At 34.8% G+C, this 17,983-nt stretch overlaps 4 protein-coding genes across 6 annotated transcripts; 3 read left to right on the top strand and 1 right to left on the bottom strand.

Moving 5' to 3' along the window:
- Window positions 1-1,204: 1,204 nt before the first annotated feature.
- Window positions 1,205-12,005, top strand: LOC143613560 (uncharacterized). 3 transcript variants are annotated; one of them, XM_077087236.1, is made up of 14 exons: window positions 1,205-1,327; window positions 2,514-2,664; window positions 2,766-2,863; window positions 2,976-3,037; window positions 3,121-3,212; window positions 3,316-3,439; window positions 3,524-3,610; window positions 3,698-3,896; window positions 3,980-4,080; window positions 11,052-11,117; window positions 11,187-11,274; window positions 11,373-11,433; window positions 11,528-11,591; window positions 11,839-12,005. In XM_077087236.1, exons 1-14 carry the CDS (start codon window positions 1,270-1,272, stop codon window positions 11,971-11,973), a joined length of 1,386 nt encoding a protein of 461 aa, XP_076943351.1. In that variant the 5' UTR covers window positions 1,205-1,269; the 3' UTR covers window positions 11,974-12,005. The 3 variants fall into 3 exon arrangements, with proteins under 3 accessions (XP_076943351.1, XP_076943350.1, XP_076943349.1); XM_077087235.1 differs by lacking the exons at window positions 11,052-11,117; window positions 11,187-11,274; window positions 11,373-11,433 and adding exons at window positions 4,620-4,685; window positions 4,752-4,839; window positions 4,920-4,980; XM_077087234.1 differs by lacking the exons at window positions 11,052-11,117; window positions 11,187-11,274; window positions 11,373-11,433; window positions 11,528-11,591; window positions 11,839-12,005 and adding exons at window positions 4,620-4,685; window positions 4,752-4,839; window positions 4,920-4,980; window positions 5,107-5,170; window positions 5,299-5,826.
- Window positions 9,026-10,888, top strand: LOC143613570 (E3 ubiquitin protein ligase DRIP1-like). Its single transcript, XM_077087245.1, has 8 exons — window positions 9,026-9,039; window positions 9,584-9,663; window positions 9,766-9,827; window positions 9,899-9,990; window positions 10,082-10,202; window positions 10,274-10,339; window positions 10,429-10,522; window positions 10,622-10,888. The coding sequence occupies exons 1-8, from the start codon at window positions 9,026-9,028 to the stop codon at window positions 10,759-10,761; spliced, it is 669 nt and encodes a 222-aa protein (XP_076943360.1). The 3' UTR covers window positions 10,762-10,888.
- Window positions 12,006-13,834: 1,829 nt separating the features above from the next.
- On the top strand, window positions 13,835-16,116 carry LOC143613563 (20 kDa chaperonin, chloroplastic-like). Its single transcript, XM_077087238.1, has 5 exons — window positions 13,835-14,014; window positions 14,755-14,934; window positions 15,041-15,196; window positions 15,283-15,360; window positions 15,828-16,116. The coding sequence occupies exons 1-5, from the start codon at window positions 13,847-13,849 to the stop codon at window positions 15,999-16,001; spliced, it is 756 nt and encodes a 251-aa protein (XP_076943353.1). The 5' UTR covers window positions 13,835-13,846; the 3' UTR covers window positions 16,002-16,116.
- A 259-nt stretch (window positions 16,117-16,375) lies between these two features.
- Window positions 16,376-17,624, bottom strand: LOC143613565 (myb-related protein 330-like). The gene is made up of 2 exons (XM_077087239.1): window positions 17,296-17,624; window positions 16,376-17,082 (listed from the first exon to the last, which is right to left on the bottom strand). Exons 1-2 carry the CDS (start codon window positions 17,556-17,558, stop codon window positions 16,602-16,604), a joined length of 744 nt encoding a protein of 247 aa, XP_076943354.1. The 5' UTR covers window positions 17,559-17,624; the 3' UTR covers window positions 16,376-16,601.
- Between the last annotated feature and the right edge of the window lie 359 nt (window positions 17,625-17,983).

Here is a 17,983-nt window from a genome sequence, read left to right as displayed (position 1 = left end):
CAAAAACAGATCCCACAATGCACAAATGGAGCGAGCCCAAAAGGCACAAAAAGCTAAAAGGCACTAACAAAGCCCAGAAGGCACTGATAGAGCCCAAAAGGCACAAAAGAGCTAAAAGGCACTAAAAAGGCCCAGAAGGCACTAATAGAGCCCAAAAGTCACCATCGAAGCTTAAAAGGCACAAAGAGAGCCTAAAAGACGTAAACGGAGCCCAAAAGGCACTGACAGAGCTAATCATTTTGTTTGATACTATTAATTTTGAGATGTTAAACAAATGAATAAACACAGATGTATAGATGACATTCATGCCCATTATTCAAAGAATGAGTTGATTTTAATTATAAAAAATAAATTATATATGAGTTTATTGGGTTACCTTACATTATATAATAGATCAATTTGAGTTTATTTGAATTGGAATTTGGACAATAGGTCAAAGTTCAAACATTGAACTATTATTAAACTTGTGAATTTAAAAATGGTTAAGCATGAATGCGACAATGCGCTATTCCTGGCCATTGCTTGTCTTCATTATCGAATCGTCATGATTGGTACCATCGTCACCGACTTACCCACCGCCACCACTATCACCATCAACACCACTTTTTTGGCACATCCATCTCTGATCTCAAATCGCAACCAACACCACCTTGAGGCCGTCATCATCAAAGTTGTTGCCAATACAACCACCTCCACTGCCAGTCACCATAAAAAATTATAGTTGCTGAATCTATTTTAGCACTTTTTTCTAAAACAACTTACTTCAATTTGGCTTCATTTTGACTCGAACCCATTTGAGTCGAACCACTTTAATACTTTTTTTAAACAACTCATTTTGCTCAGAACTTGCATTTGACTCAAGCCAAACTAATACATCTTTCTTCATTTCGACCCAAACTTATTTTTCTTAAAATCTCTATCGGTCCGAATCCCTTTAAATCAATCAACCAAACCCGCTCAAGCCACGTAGTTTCCGGGGCTTGCTTAGGTGAAAGCTTCCTGAAGAATCTCCACTTACCTTGTTGATTTGTTCCATAACATTACTGTCTGTCAAAATTAGAACGGATTTTAAGCAATAAAATAACTTATTTGATTGAGATCCTAATTAAGTAACTAGAGTTGGTGAGGTTTAAGTTTAACCCATCTCTACAAGTTAACATCAACCGATAACCAAAAAATATTATTATTATTATTATTCCTTGACAAATGAAATAAAACCCCCATTTTTGTTCTTCTTCCGTAAAGAAACGTGCGAACAAGGAATCATCAATGGAACAAGGAGAGGCTTCTGGTTCAAAACCCCATGATGCAATTTGGTCCAAACTTGGTACTCTTTCTTCAATTACCATTCAAACAAACCCAATTTACAATTTTTATTCTTGTTAATCACATTATTCATTTATTATCACTGTCACCGATGATTCCGTGGTTTTTCTTGATTAAAAGCTTCAACATTTCTTTTCTGGGGTTTCTTTTCTTGCAGATATAAAATCAAGATTCAATTTTTCTTTTTTAACCATTATTTGATAATTTTTAGTACTTTGCAGTCAAATTTATATTAACCCTATAATTCCTGTAGTTGCTGGTGTGTAACGGTCAATCAGATAAACGTATCTATCAGGTTGTTTGGGGACATGCATGCGAATTGATTATTTATTGTGATTTCCATAATCAAATAAATACATTTTTCTTGCTTGTATCCAAAAGCCAATTTAGTTTTGAGTTTTGACCTCTGGTTGATTTAGTGATTTTTGAATTCTAAGTAATTATTGCAACTTTTAAGAATCAAATTGTTGTATTACCACTTCAAGTAATGGATAGAGATGTTCATGTCATGTATGATGCAACTTTACTACTTTACCAACATTAGTTTTCTGGTCCAGTACTTTGCCCCTAAAAAAACAAGAAAACAGAATTAGTCCTTTTTTTTGTGAACCTTAATTATTTTTGCAGCGTATCCAAACACCCCCTTATTGTTTTGTTGATCCACTTTGTAATTTAAGTAGTTACTGGATCTGATGTAGAGTCTCTTGGAGATGACTTTACTCATGGTGACGAGAAGCCTTAACATTGTTATTATTATTATTATTATTATTATTGTTAGTATTAATGTTAATATTATATATTTTTAATGTTGTATTGTGGAAAACGATCAATATATGTTTATTTCTTTCATTTGTTATGAATTAAAGAACCTTTACATAAGCAAACCTTGTCATACACTCGTCTTTAACTTCCAATGAATTTGTTTGATTGCTATTTGTTAACCTTTGTTTGAACATTTTCCACAAATAAGAGGATGTTTGGATAATTGGATAAGGATTTGTGCTTTCAAAGTAAAACTTGTAGCTGAAAGAGTTGGGAATTAGAATGAGATAATAATCTGAATAGAGTTAGGTGATTTTACATTCCCCTTAAAGTGATATCGTTAATATTTATTATAATTTCTTTTATCGTTTCAAAAAATAAGTTGCAAGATACAAGCTTGATAAACTGTTATTGTCATGTTACAGTGCCATCAAATTCCAAGTACTCAGATGTTGAATTGCGGTCTGATGAGGTAGATATACACTCGGATGTCAAAATCTCTTCGTTTGAAAAACAGGAATGGTGTAAAATTACAAGAAATACAGATCTCTGTTCTGCAACATTACAAAATAAGAGGTACTTAATTACATGAAAGATTTTCTTGTCTAAGTACAAAGTTTGATATTATCTGCTATTTAATTGGATCTCATGTTAATATTTGGTCTTTGCTTGTGCAGTTTAAATGTGATATTTGTTGATGGCACTGATGTTCCAACTGAAGATACAATCATAATTAGGTGTGGAAGTGAGATAATCCCGGGCCCTGTTTCTGATGGTATAAAAACCTCACACTAGTCTTTTTTCTTTTTTATTTTTAAAAACATTTTTGGAAGAAAAAAAAATAGCATTTGATTATAAGTCGGTTTATTTGTTCTTGATGCTCAAAGGCTATTTGAGTTACAGATTTAAAGTGATGCCAATGGATGAATCTCCCAAGAAAGTGCTAAAGGTAAAAATTATTTATAAATAAAAGCCATTTCAGATTATTGTATGGTGATGAAAATTGAAAGCATGTTTTGTTGATTATGCTAGATTTCTTTAGATTCGGATCATGCAAAATGCAGCATATGTTTAAATATCTGGCATGATGTTGTCACAGTCGCCCCTTGTCTCCACAACTTTTGGTATGCAACTTAAAACTTTTCTTGAAAAAAAAAATACAATTGTTTCTCAGAGTGGTTAAAAATATTATTTACACTAAATTCTTTTCATATTTGTCTTTTGAAGCAATGGATGTTTCTCAGAGTGGTTAAAAAGGTCACAGCAGAAACATACAATTGTTCTTTGTCCCCATTGCAGATCCGCTGTACAATTTGTCGGGAGAAACCATTTCCTACATAGCATTGAAGAGGTATATATTCATAATCATTAATCCATAAAATCACTTAATATCAATTATTTAATTATAAAAAAACATCTACTTATCATTTTGCAGGATATACTGCAAAGTGACGCTTCTTTAAGACGTAGTGATGAAGAAATTGCTGTTTTAAACTCGTGCGCGTTAATAAAATCACCTCTAGTGAGTCATTTAACTCGTATGTTTAAACCATGTAAACAATCTATTTATTTCACTTAGTTGTTAATACTTAAATTCCATGATAATTAGGTTATTGACAATGGTAAGAAGCCTAGAAACAAGAGGCCACGTTCAACGCCAGAAGATAATAACAACACAGATCTTGCATGTGCTCAATGTGGTAACGAGTATAGCGGATTCCAGTGCAACCAGAACACGGTACATCTGCAGTGTCATGCGTGTGGTGGAATGATGCCTTCTAGAACCAATATACGTGTGGCACAACACTGTGAGTGGTCAAGAAATTCACTGACTCGCTTTTAAGATTGATCGTTAGTGCCAAATTTTGACTCGTTTAATACAAATTTGCAGGCATAGGGTGTGATAGAGCATTTTGTGGTGCTTATTGGCATTCACAACAGGTTACAAGAAGTGACTCACATCATATGTGTGCTCCCGAGACTTTTAAGCCAGTAAGTTATTCATATTATCATTATCCTGTTATTTTGTTCGTTAATCTTTTCTGTATCAGTGCCCTGCTTGCGGTGCGCGCATATAATGTATATATGTGTGAACCCTCGGGTGGGGAAAAGTGAAATTGCACTAATTTTGACGTTATTTTACTAATTTTGTGAAAATAACGTTAAAAGTGATGGAAGGTTAATCAGGCATCATGTGGTGGCGTTGATAGCCGAAAGACGAGGGTACATGCACCAATCAGCCGGCGTCCCGATGATTGAGTGCTATGTGCCTTATGTAATATGTCCAAGGCTTGATGCAAAACTACTATCGAGCCGGGGGTCTCACCGGAAGCAGCCTCTCTATCCCCATGGGGTAGAGGTAAGGCTGTCTACATCTTACCCTCCTCAGACCCTACCATAGCTTTGCTATTGGTGGGATATACTGAGTACGACGATGATGATGATGATGATGATGATGAATCTTTTCTGTATCATATAATTTGTAATTATGATTTTAACTTTTTTTAATTAAATATGAAAATGGTTGACAGATTGGAGAACGAACTATTACAAGAATTCCGTTTTCGGCACACGAAAAGAACCGACACGAACAAGAGGTATGAAAATTTATTTTTCACCCCTTAAAAATGTCTGATGTGACAATAACTACCTTCAACTTTCAGATTACTGAAAGATGCATAAGGCAGCTGGGGAGAACGCTCCAAGATGTTGTGTCTGAATGGGTTACAAAATTGAATAATCGAGAAATAGGTAAAACAAAAATCGCGCTTTTGAAATAATGATGCATTTAAAGTTAACGTTATGGTGAGATTAATGCATGAACGGTGCAGATCGTGCACGGATGCCTTTGAATCATGCGGATATGATTACTTCTGCAACACATGTTTGCAAGTATGTTTTATGAGCTTGCAGATTATCATTAGTCAAACAGTCAAACTCACAAATTTCTAGTATGCTTGAGTGATTACAGTTAGTATTATAACTTTTTTAACTGTTTTTTATGCTGTTTTTGTGTAGTGAATGCTATGATAAATTAGTCTCGTTCCTCCTGTACTGGTTCAGGATCTGCTTGCCAAAATATGTATGTGCGCCAACACTTCAAAATTTCTATATGCATGTTTTAACTTTTAAGGTCAAACAGATTAATTTGTTCTTTTTAATCATTTTTATTGTTATTTGCATTTACAAAAACCGGTTTTACCCTTGTAGCGTCTACCTGCGGATGCAGCACAAAGGGAAGATTGTTGGTATGGCTACACTTGTCGAACACAGAACCATAATGACAATCATGCACGTAAAAGGAACCATGTTTGTCGTCCGACCAGGGGTGGTACTGGAAATTAGCTGCAGCTTGATCTTTTTCGCACTTATGTTCTTTGTTTTGAATCAGTACGTTGGTAAAAAGTTTGATACTTGTGTAGGTAAGGCAACTGAATTAGTGTTTTTTGAATGTTTTACTGTTTTAGGTTAATATTTTTTTTACGAATTATCAAGTGCTTGTTGACGTATAGGGAATCCATGGCTATAATGTTTTATGCTGGTGTTATAGCTTTTACGTGACTCTAAGATCGCGTATAGACGTTTATTTTCTCTAATTCGGTGTTATATGCGAACATCCAGTCGCGTATTACTCATTCACTTGGTTAGCATCTGAAAACTGTCTTTTTTAACAAGGAATCACGGTAAAACGTGACAAACTTGTATCGCATCTATATATTAAATTTCCTTGGTGTTCATCCTTAATTGTTCCTTAATATTCCTTAACACATTGTTCAGTAAGAAAATGTAATCATACATATCTGTGCATATAGAAATTTGAGTTCAATAAAATTGAGTTTAATGTTAAATTAAAATAGATAAAACGTGTAACTTGTTATATCTAATATATAAATGATATTGCTGACATGTTACTATAGGCATGTGAATGAACCAAACAAATACGACTGCTCAATAACAAAATGAACATATTTTTGTTTGTTTATGTTTATTCGTTAATATATTAATCGAACAGTTCACGAACATAAACTAACACAAAAGAATTCAAACAAATCGAAATGAACATAAATGGAACAATTCGTGCTAAAGTGCAAACTAAAAATTATTTTTTCCTTTTAAGTTAAGCTTATCACCAATTAGCGAAACAAAGGGAACATAAATGAGCCAACTAGAAACGTGTTCATGTTTGTTCGTATTATTTAACGAACAAATTTTGTGTTAATGTTTGTTCACTTCTCGTCTTATAGATCGATTGTAGTAAGTCCATGTTTACTTTCATGCAGTTTTTATGAAAGTGTTTATCTGTGTGATTTTTTCCATATACGCTCAAAAGCCACTTAGGTAGTTGACATGGTGGTAGAGACTAGGGGTGTTCATAATACCCGAACCCGACCCGAACCCGAATAAGCAAATTCGGTTCGGGTTAAATAGGGTCAAAAAGTATTAATCGGGTTAACCTGAATAACCCGAATAGTTAATAGGGTCGGGTTTCGGGTTCATTTTTAGAAAAAACAAATCGGGTTGATAACCCGATTAGTGGTGATACTTAACTTTAAATACAATTATTAAAAGGTGAAATAAGCACTATAAAGGCAATAATGTAAGCTTTATATAGAAGTTAATTATTCTTTATGTTCATGAACCGTTCAATGGAAATTTCATTTATGTTGTATTCTTATAATTAAACGAACGAACATGAACACATGTTTTACTCGTTCATCTATGTTTGTGAACGTTTTTTTATGATTGTTCATTTAAGTTTGTTTACGTTTGTTCATGTTCCTTTACATATTAACAGAAAATTATTAAATATTATTTGCATTTAACAATTATATCACCCTAATATGTTTTATATTTGTTTGTTTGTGTTTATTTAAATGTGTTCATTTATGTTCGTGAATGTATGTTTGTGTTCGTTAATGTATGTACATATATGTTCCTTCATGTTTGTTTATCTTTGTTTAATTATGTTCATTTATGTTCGTGAATCGTGAACTCTTCGTTTGGATTTTAAATGCACGAATATAAACGAACACGAACATGTTTAGTTTTTAACTAATGATCATGAACACATATATTTGTTCGATTACGTGTTCGTGTTCGTGTTCGTTAAAAGTTAAATGAAAGAACACGGACATGTTTTTCTTCATGTTCGTTCGGTTCGTTTACAAGTCTATATATGCAATTATAAGACAATTACTTGTAAAAGCAATTAAAAATTGAGTGGAATGATAAATTTTGCAGCCCACAAGTTACAAACACAAAAAACAACTTAAAATTATAAAGTAACATGGTTAACCTGAAAGCCAAATAACCCGAACCCGACTAACCCAAACCTTAATAGGGTCGGATTGCGGGTTAGATATTTTCTAAGGGAAACCCGATTAACCCGAAACCCGATCGGATTGACCCGACAACACCCCTAGTAGAGACTTATGACTCTCGGTGAAAGATGACGAGTGGTAATATAATTTAGAGTGGTACAGTTAATAATAATAATAATAAGTATATACGTTGAAGAAAGAATGTTACTAGTTTCTAACTTAATTAATTGCCGTTGACTTAAAAGAAAAACGGATTGTCAAATCACCAATAATAATAATCCAAATTTAGATATTTTAGAGTTCTGAAAAGACCATTTCTTTCTTGAATGACCCTCATGTCATTATCATTGTAGATATATACATTACTACTTGTGTTCAGCACTCTTCTTCAATATCCTCCGTATTTAGCACTCTTCTTCTTAATATATAAAATAATACTTCGTCTATAAAAACAACATGCCAACAAACATACAAACAACAACAACAACAACAACGTAAACAATAAAACATCAATGGAGCAAGGACAGGGTTCTAGCTCAAAGCAACATCATCAAACTCATGGTATTCTAACCTTTTTGTTTCTCAAATAAATTGTTATTAATGTACACTTTAACTCAAGTTTGTTTTGATACCTACCATGCATTGATTGATTTAGATTTGGATCATTTGCATGTTTAAAGTTATTATTGTTCATTTGTTGCTAGCTTGTTATTAGGAACGGCAAACGGGTCAGGGCGCGGGTTTGGCTCATGGGTCGGAACGGGTCGTTTCAAAAATTGGTTATTTTGGTTCTATACAGAACGGGTTTGGGTCAAAACGGGTTGTTTTTAAAAGTTTGTTTGTTTTTTTTAACTTACTGCATACTTCAGCTTTATTTCTGGTTTTTGTCAGTAGACCACTAGTTACCTGCGTTTAGGCATTGGTTACGTGGGCGACGTAGGTTACACACGTTCAGGTGTCGGTTACATGAATGATAGTGTCGGTTACATGAATTATAGTGCCGGTTATGTGCATTATGGTGCCGGTTATGCGTACCAGGGCCAGGTAACACGAGTCCAATGCCACGTAATGTGCGTAACCAGGCCCCGGTATGCGCTTAATTCAACGCTTTGCATGGGTAACCGGTGTCGGTTATGCGTGTTACGTGCATTTAAGTTCCTGTTAAGCGCGCTGAGATTGTGTTCAGGCGTTAGTTACATTTGTGGCGTCTGTTAAGCGTGTTAGTTTGACTGTACATCCAAACACTCCAATATTATTTTGCTGGCTCACTTTGTGATTTAAGTAGTTAAATGCTAAATAAGAATGGAATATTTAATGACAGATGAACAAGGTGTGAATGGTGAAGGACATGAAATGGAGTCTCTTGCAGATGACTTTAAGTCTTTACTTATTGGTAATGAGAAGAAACTATGATTATTGTTATTGTTATTGTTATTATTATTTTAAAAAAGAATTTGCAGGATATAAGTTTGGTAAAGAGATATTGTTGTGTTTCAGTTCCGTCGAATTCCAAATATTCAGATGTTGAACTGCGGTCTGATGAGGTGGAGATACATTCAGATGTCGAACAAGGATGGTGTAACATTACAAGAAGTTCAGATCTCTGTTCTGCAACTATGCAAAATAAGAGGTACTTAGTTACTAAATTTGGGATTATAAGAGCTTTATGATATTCCCTTTGTTTACAACTATATCACACAAATGGTTTGGGATTATAGGCTTTCGAAAATCACGAAAATAGCCCCATTGACCATAAATATAACCATTTGACTATTTTTCTTGACGCCTTTTAAAAGGCGCACAATATTTGGTACAATGTGTTGGGAGCCACTGCACATGTACGACACGTGGCACATTTTCGTTGGTTGAATTCCTTTGAAAAGAAGAAGTCAGTGACATTTTTACTAATTTGTTCGCCAACAGGTCTATTTTGGTGATTTTCCCTTAATTAACTTATTTCTCGTTTAAAAAATAAAATGATAACCGTTGTAAATTGTTTTAATCCAGACATTCATACGACACGGCCCATTTCGACCTGTATTAAAATAACCTGTTTGTGTTAGTTCAACCCGCCTTACCTGCCTAACCATAAGCTCTTAGGAAATAAGGTCTAGTAACTAATATTAACTGCTATTAATAGACTTCACATGAATGTTTGTTCTTTGCTTGTGCAGTTTAAATGAGCAGTTTGTTGATGAGACTGATGTTCCAACTGAAGATACAATCATGAATATTCCTAGCCTTGTTTCTGAAGGTATACAGACTTCACACTAGTTTCTTGTGTTTTCTTTCAATTTACATTTTGGAAAAGATAGCCTCTAACATTAAGTCTGTTATTTCTTCTTGACGTTCAAAGGCTATTCGGGTTACAAATTTCAGATAATGCCAATCAAAAAGTCTCCCAAGATGGCGTGCAAGGTAAAATAGTCATTTGTAAAGTATATACAATGCAGATTATTTTATAGTGATGAAATTATGTGTTTTTTTAGATTTCTTTAGACCCAAAACATGCGATATGCAGCCTATGTTTAAACATTTGGCATGATGTGGTCACAGTTTCCCCTTGTCTCCACAACTTTTGGTATGCACACTTATAATTTTTCTTGATGATTTTGTATTCTTAGTCAAATGATATTATTTATAACAGATCCATTTTTTTATGTCATTGAAAGCAATGAATGCTTCTCAGAGTGGTCAAGGTCACAAGAGGAACATGCAATTGTTCTTTGTCCCCATTGCAGCTCTGATGTACAATCCGTGGGGAGAAACCGTTCTCTACATGAGATTGAAAAGGTATTTATATTCCATATAATCACTTAATGTCAACCATCCAATTCAAACTAACATTTATAATTATTTTTCAGAGAATGCGCAAAAGTGATTCTTCCCCTAGACGTAGCAATGAAGAACCGTTGATAAAATCACTTCCTGTGAGTTATATAACTCATTATATCATATATTTATCATCAACATTATTCGAACCATTTAAACAATCATACTCGAACTCCATGATAATTAGGTCATTAAGCATGGAAAGAAGCCTAGAAGCAAGAGATCTCGTTTAATGCGAGAAGAAGTTAATATTGGCACAAATCTTGGATGTGCTGAATGTGGTAATGCACAGGTGCACTCGAATAAATTAAATATGTGTTATCCATTTCTTTAATTTAATTTGACACTTATACTTCTAATGTCGGTCCTTAATCACTCAGGCACAGACTACGGTGGCTTTGAGTGCAACAAGAACACGGTGCATCTGGAATGTCATGCATGTGGAAACATGATGCCTTTGAGAACCGACATAGTTGTGCCACAACACTGTGAGTGGTCAACATATTCATTGACAACTTAAGGTTGATTACAGGCGTCAATTTTGACCCGTTTGATACAAATTTGCAGGCATAGGGTGTGACAGGCCATTTTGTGGTCCTTATTGGCAATCCCAGCAGGATACAAGAAGTAACTCAATTCCATGTAATCCCTGGATATTTAAGCCCGTAAGCTATTCATATTATCTTATCATATGTTAATTTTTTACACTATCTGTTGGTTAATTTTTTCTGCATCATATAGTTGTAATTATGAATACAAAATTTGCTGTGCAACTTCTCATGTTTTATTAAATATGAAAATGTGTGACAGATTGGCGAACGGACTATTATAAGGATTCCTTATCTGGCACACGAATGGAACTGGCAAGAACAATATGTATGAAAATATTTTGATTTTCATCCCCTAAAGATGCCTGATATGACAATAGCTACATTCATGTTTCAGGTCACTGAAAGATGCATAGAGCAGATGGGGAAAACCCTCCAAGATGTCGTGTCAGAATGGGTTGAAAAATTGGATAATCAAGATATAGGTAAAAGATACCGCCTTCTACAAATTAATTTCAAGAAAATAAAAACCGAGCTTTTTGATAGTTGACATTATGGTGATATTAATGCATAAATGGTGCAGATCTTTCAATGATGCCACTGAATCACGCCGAGATGATTACTTCTGAAACACATGTTTGCAAGTATGTTTTATGGGCTTGCAGGTTATCAATAGTAAACATGTTTCGAATAAATATTTTAACTGTTTTAACGGTTTTGAATGTTGTTTTCGTGTAGCGATTGCTATGATAAACTAGTCTCGTTCTTCTTATACTGGTTCCGGATCTCCTTGCCAAAAGATGTAAGTGTGTAAACACTTCAACCATATACACTTTGACTTTTAAGGTCCAAAGATCAATTTACAACTTCAAAATTGATATATGGACCTTTAATGTATACATTATAAAATCATAAAAATTAGCATATATTAGTAAAATTTGAGCTTAATCTTGTATACCAAGCACATGTCAGTTTAGAAGTAATTTGTTTGACTGTAAAAGTCAAATTACCTTTTCCAACATGTTTTAATTCCGATTTTGCCCTTGTAGCATTTACCTCCGGATGCAGCGGAAAGGGAAGATTGTTGGTATGGCTACGCTTGTCGAACACAGAAGCATAATGAGGATCATGCACGTAAAAGGAACCATGTTTGTCGTCCAACCAAGGGTAGTATTGAATATTAGCTGCAGCTTGGTTATTTCACTCCTATGTTCTTTGTTTTTGAATCAATATGTTGGTAAAATGTTTGATGCATGTGAAGATTTGAATTACGAATTGCTTGTTGATGAATTTGGGCCTGTAATGTGTGTTTCTGTACACTTGGTAAATATATGTGTGTATTCTTGTGTTATAAAATAATACAAATCTAAAGCTGTAAGGTTTTTAACTTCTTTTTTATCATAGTTCTTAGAAGCTAAGGACTTTAATGAAGTCAAAGAATGATGGCTACCAAAAAAATGCAACCTAAGCTATGTTAGGGTTGGCGGGTTGATCGGTTTAACTTAACACCAACATATATTTATTTGTGTTTTTGAGCCACTTATATTTTTCATGTTGTTCAAGTTGCGCTTTGGGAAGTCATGATTGTTTTCCATTTGTGGATAAAATGCGTAATATCTAGTGGCTTGGTAACAATTTAAATACCAATACTTTGAGTAATATCTGAGGCCGGTGCAAGGGCTATTATAACTCGTTTTCAAATATGTAAATTCAAGTGAGAAACTGAGAATTACAAACCAAGACACAAGTACATAACAATAGGATAGTGCTAAGACTCTATTTTTCTCTTTGGAGGCACAAGTACAAATCTCATTGTTCCCAACTTTATCTTTCAATGTTTTTTACATCTCATGAAAATAGATTATGAAAGTACTATGTCAATTCAAACACACATTTTTTACACATCAAGTATGATGTTGACGTAGCTCGCCTGGCCTCATGTGGACACCTCTTTAGGGGGTGTTTGGGATTCTTATTTCCACCAACGTATGACTTATAAACTTTTTGAAAAGTTAATAATGTGTAAAAGGTGTTTGACAAACAATAAGGACTTACGGTTTTTAACTTATGGCCAAGGCAATACAAGAGGGTTTTGAAAAGTTATGATTCTCAAACTTATTAACTTAATGGGTATAATATTCCCGTTAAACCCTTCACAAATCACGACCACCTGCATCTTAACTTCTCTATCTACCATGCATCATAACTTCTCCATCTACCACCTGCATCTCTTTAATTCTCTCTTTACTTCTCTGTTCAACAACCACCTACACCCCACTACATATAAAGCGTATACGTGTGATGGGGTTCCAATGACCATGGTCACGATGGTTATCGACCAATTAGCCTTTGTTTTTTTTTCTTTTTCAAATCTATTTCGTATTAAATAATATAAATAAAAAGAATAATGCAGAATGGTCTCTAACATGGATTGAGTGGTGAGGTTGAATGATGAATGAAAAACTAAGGTGACACTGATGTGACGAATGATAAAAAAATGACAAAGAATGGCGTATAACACATACCATAAGTCCGTAAGGTAAGTAGTATGACTGTTAAATAAAGTCGCGACTTGTAGCTCGCTCAATAAAAACTCGAATAAATCTAGCTAAAAAACTTGATTTCAAACGATCAGAGCCACGCTAGCTCATTTTTATAACCAAGTCAAAGCTCGGCTCGACTCGATCCTAAGCTCGTTTAACTTCGAGCTCATGCTCGCCGACTTAACTCATTTACAGTCCCGAATCACTAGTGCGAGTTCGATTCCCACTACGTAGGCATAAACACAAAAAGCTTCTGGAAACATCTGTTGTTGTATATATATATATAACAATATAAATATAAATATAATTGTATAAAACCCCCTAAATCTAATCTAATCTAATCTTGTTTCTAGGGTTTTGTTATCCTTTCAGTTTCCATTCATACTTTCACACCAACCTCATCAATGTATGCACAATACATTCACCAACACCATTTCAATTCAATAACCCAATTGATTAATTAAATAAACCACTAATCATTTCATTCTTGTGTATATTAATTTAGTTTTGAGAAATGGCAGCTGCTCAATTGACATCCACCTGTTTCGTTCCATCGTATGATGGTTTGAGGTCTTCAGCATCCAAAGCTTCATCGGTTATGGTGGCTTTGCCGTTTGGAAGCTTTAAACTTAAGTCTACACGTGGGTTAGTTGTCAAAGCTGCCACCACTGTGGCTCCAAAGGTTGAATTTTGCAACTCATTTGTGCTTGTACTTTATACATTATCTGCCTTTTGTTTCTTTTTTTGTGCGGGTTGGTGTCGGATGTGAAACGGGTCAGTTTTGTTATCCGGGATTAGACACAAGTTTTATTTTTGGAAAATGATTGTTTTTTATTGAAATTATGTCTTTGAACAAAATCTTGATGTGGTAGCTTGGTTTTATAATGTATACATTAGCAGCGTATAATGCGTGATGCGATGATGAGAATATGAGACCGCGTCTTTGATGTGATTCTGTGACGCGCGTATGATGCAGCTGATGAGTTTTGATGTGGGGCCTTTTGCAGTTGACCGGTGTTTGAACAAATTAGACCTTGGTTTTTCGAAATCTGGCTGTCGGTTGAGCAATGGGTTTTAGTGTTTAATTAAGTTACTATTGAACACATCTGACCAGAAATGATGAGAATCTTATATTTTAGAGTTTAAAAGTTGAAAATTATAGAATGTTATCTATAAATAAGTTTTAGTATTTTGTGATGCACACACTTTGCACGTCAGCTTTTGGGATCATAATGCGTCGGAGCACCACACGCTTTTCAAAACCAAGGCTAATAGTATTGATTAATCAGTAATTGGCATTGATAAAACGCTTAAATGACTGCTTTTCAGTGCTTTGTTTTGCATAATCATCTGCTTTTTACCGACTTACATTGATTCTGTTTCATAAATTTTTGATCCATGTGATCTTATTTCATTCTGCAGTACACTACATTGAAACCTTTGGGTGATAGAGTGTTGGTAAAAATCAAGGCTGCAGAGGAGAAGACTATAGGCGGTATACTATTGCCATCAACTGCACAGACGAAACCACAAGGTGGTGAGGTTGTTGCCATTGGAGAAGGTAGGACAATTGGAGACAAAAAGGTGGACATTGGTGTGAAGGTAATCATTTCATTAAATAATTAAATTAGTCGACGTTTCATACATGTATTCGGATAGTAACAATGGATATGTTAACTAATTACTGTTTAATACTATTTTATTGTAGACTGGCACCCCAGTTGTATATTCCAAGTATGCAGGGACCGAGGTTGAGTTTAACGGCTTAAGCCACCTTGTACTAAAGGAGGATGACATTGTTGGTATCCTTGAAACCGATGATGTTAAGGATTTAAAGCTTCTTAATGACAGAGTTCTTATCAAGGTTAGTTAACCTTGATCATGTGCTTTACTTTATTATAAAGTCCCAAAATTTTGCTTATTTTAACTTGCTTGACATGTGTAGCAAAGGTTGAGGAGGCCGAGGAAACAACTGCTGGTGGATTATTGCTTACACAAGCAACCAAAGAGAAACCCTCCATTGGCATGGTGAGTAATAGCCTCTACATATAATTGCATCACAAATTATATATATAAGTAAATGTGTATGTGTATGTGTGTGTGTTCTGGAGGTGGCTATTTTGACCCTTTTTGCGTACGAATAGCTTGTTTCGGGTTGTGCTTATTTTAACGGGCCAAATAAAATAATTTAGTTGACAGGGGAATGTATCAACTTGTTAAAAGTTGTCAAAGTTTATATCTTTTTTATATCTTTTGTGCAAATTCGGTTGATACGTTTTGTTCAAAGATGTAGATTATTTTGTAATATTTGTCTTATTTAATCATATAGCATCAGTTGTGTAAGAAGCTGTTTTGACCCATTATCTAACCAGCCCAACCCATGCACCTTGTCATCTCCAATATTTAACCAGTGCCATGTTTTGCTTATAAAAAAATCTTAATCTTTTTGCTTGTATCTTGTGCTTACTACATGTCAATGGGCTTTGGAACCACAGGTGATTGCAGTTGGGCCGGGCCTTCTGGATGAAGAAGGAAACAGAGCAGGATTGCCAGTGTCTCCCGGAAACACCGTTCTTTATTCAAAATTCGCAGGGAACGACTTCAAAGGAGCCGACGATTCAGAGTACATTGCTCTTCGTGCTTCCGATATCATGGCTGTTCTTTCTTAGTTTTGCTAGCCTTACAATAATAATATTCATGCTTGTTTTCATTAAAGGATAACTTAGCATCGCAGTGTTGTAATCCCATTTTTCTATAAAAGGATTCGGCTTTATTCTACGCTTATCATTTATTCTTCATAATCGTGTTACTCGTGTCTTGCTACGATATAACTCGATTTTGGATCTAAATTTCTTTTGGGTAAAAAAGTTTGGTACAAAACTTGATAAGATAACATTTAATAGAAACAGATAGGTTGGTTGAGAACCTAACAACCAAGATTTTCAAAGTACTAAAAAAACAGTGTTTTCTCTTTATCCAAATGCACAGGTCTGGTCTGGTCAAGCATTCATTGAATCATTCAAGATTCGTCTTTAATAAGAAGTTTGATTATGTATACATGTTTTAAAGGCATCCAAACCAACATGCACGGTCGGCCCATCTGTAAACCTCAAGCCCACATGGGCCAGAGTGTAACTGTTGGCCGGAACAACAACTCAACTCAACTAACCAAACCAAAGCTGCTTCCTTTAACACAAAAAATTGTCTTAATTTAATTTAATATAATAGCTAATTAGCTACTTGCAATAATAATAAGATCATAAAGACTGTCATCTCCATATACTAATACTATGCTCATTGTTAAACAACAAGCCAAATCCATTACCATTACTATTACTACTTTCTTGATAAAACGAAAATGATGAAACCGGTGGCGGAGCGGTCTTCACCGCCACTGTCACTGCCTGTGGTTTTCCAGAAACCACAGGCAGACCAATTGACAGCTCGAGATTGATCTCGGGCTCAATAACATTCACCACCGGTGTAGGCGTATATTCTTCCGTTGATAATCCACTAGTAGTGGTGGTACTACCACCTCCACCGCTGGTGGATGACTCCACCACCGGTGGAGAATACTCCGGTAGTACCACGGGTGTTTGTGGTACGTCTTTTACAACATTGGTGGTGGTGGCGGTGGCAGCAACGGTGGTGGGATGATTGACGGATAGTTTCCTCTTAATATGCGTATTCCAGTAGTTTTTAATTTCGTTATCTGTCCTTCCCGGTAATCTAGATGCAATCATGGACCATCTTCAACAACAAATAAAATAATTTAAAACCCCAATATTTAATTTTGACAAGACTAATTGAATAGAAGAGTTTTTTTTTTCTTAGCGTGAAAAACCACATAATACACTTGTATTTACATATAACAGTTATAAAACTGCTTAACATACAAGTGTTTTATGTGTTTCTCGCAGTTATATGCATCATAATATAAAGAATTATAAATTAACAACATACTTGTTGCCAAGGACTGCATGGAGACTAACAATGAGCTGATCTTCTTGAGGCGTAAAGTTTCCGCGTTTAAGATCGGGGCGAAGATAATTAATCCATCGAAGCCTGCAGCTTTTGCCGCAACGGTTGAGGCCAGCGGACTTAGGGAGAGACCTCCAGGAGCCTTCGCCGTGAATATTGATGTAGCGGACAAGGCGCTCGTCTTCCTCCTTGGTCCATGCACCTTTGTTGGTGTGGTCTTTCTCACAGCAGGGGGATCTCACCATGGAGAATTGTTGGGAGGAAGGAAGATTGATGGTGGGGAAATAAATAAGGAGTTGGTGGGAGAGAGAGAAAGAGTGGTTGTGATTGAAGTTAGTGCTTGATTTGGTAGGTACACATCTGCCCTACTTTCCATCTTCCTTTTTTATTATTATTTATTGCTACAAATATTTTCTTTAATTTTAAAAATAAATAATGGTTTTGTAAATTTATCTTGGCATGTGTTATATTAAAAAATGTAATAATAATAAGTTGAAAGGGTAGGCATTTTAAAGGATAAACTAAATAGATATGATATTTTATTTTTGTCTAAGTTTTATAATGATTTTGTTTTATTTAGTATATGAAAGATGAAAATGATATTTATGATGATGCTTTAAAAAGATATAAAATGTATTTGAAATTAATCCTATGTGGAAAGTGAATCTTA

Source organism: Bidens hawaiensis, unplaced genomic scaffold (genome assembly GCF_021521415.1).
Source record: "Bidens hawaiensis isolate Kalapana, Puna unplaced genomic scaffold, B.hawaiensis_p1.1 tig00037728_1, whole genome shotgun sequence".
In the NCBI taxonomy this organism is placed as follows: Eukaryota; Viridiplantae; Streptophyta; class Magnoliopsida; order Asterales; family Asteraceae; genus Bidens; species Bidens hawaiensis.
This window is presented reverse-complemented; position numbering and strand designations above follow the sequence as displayed.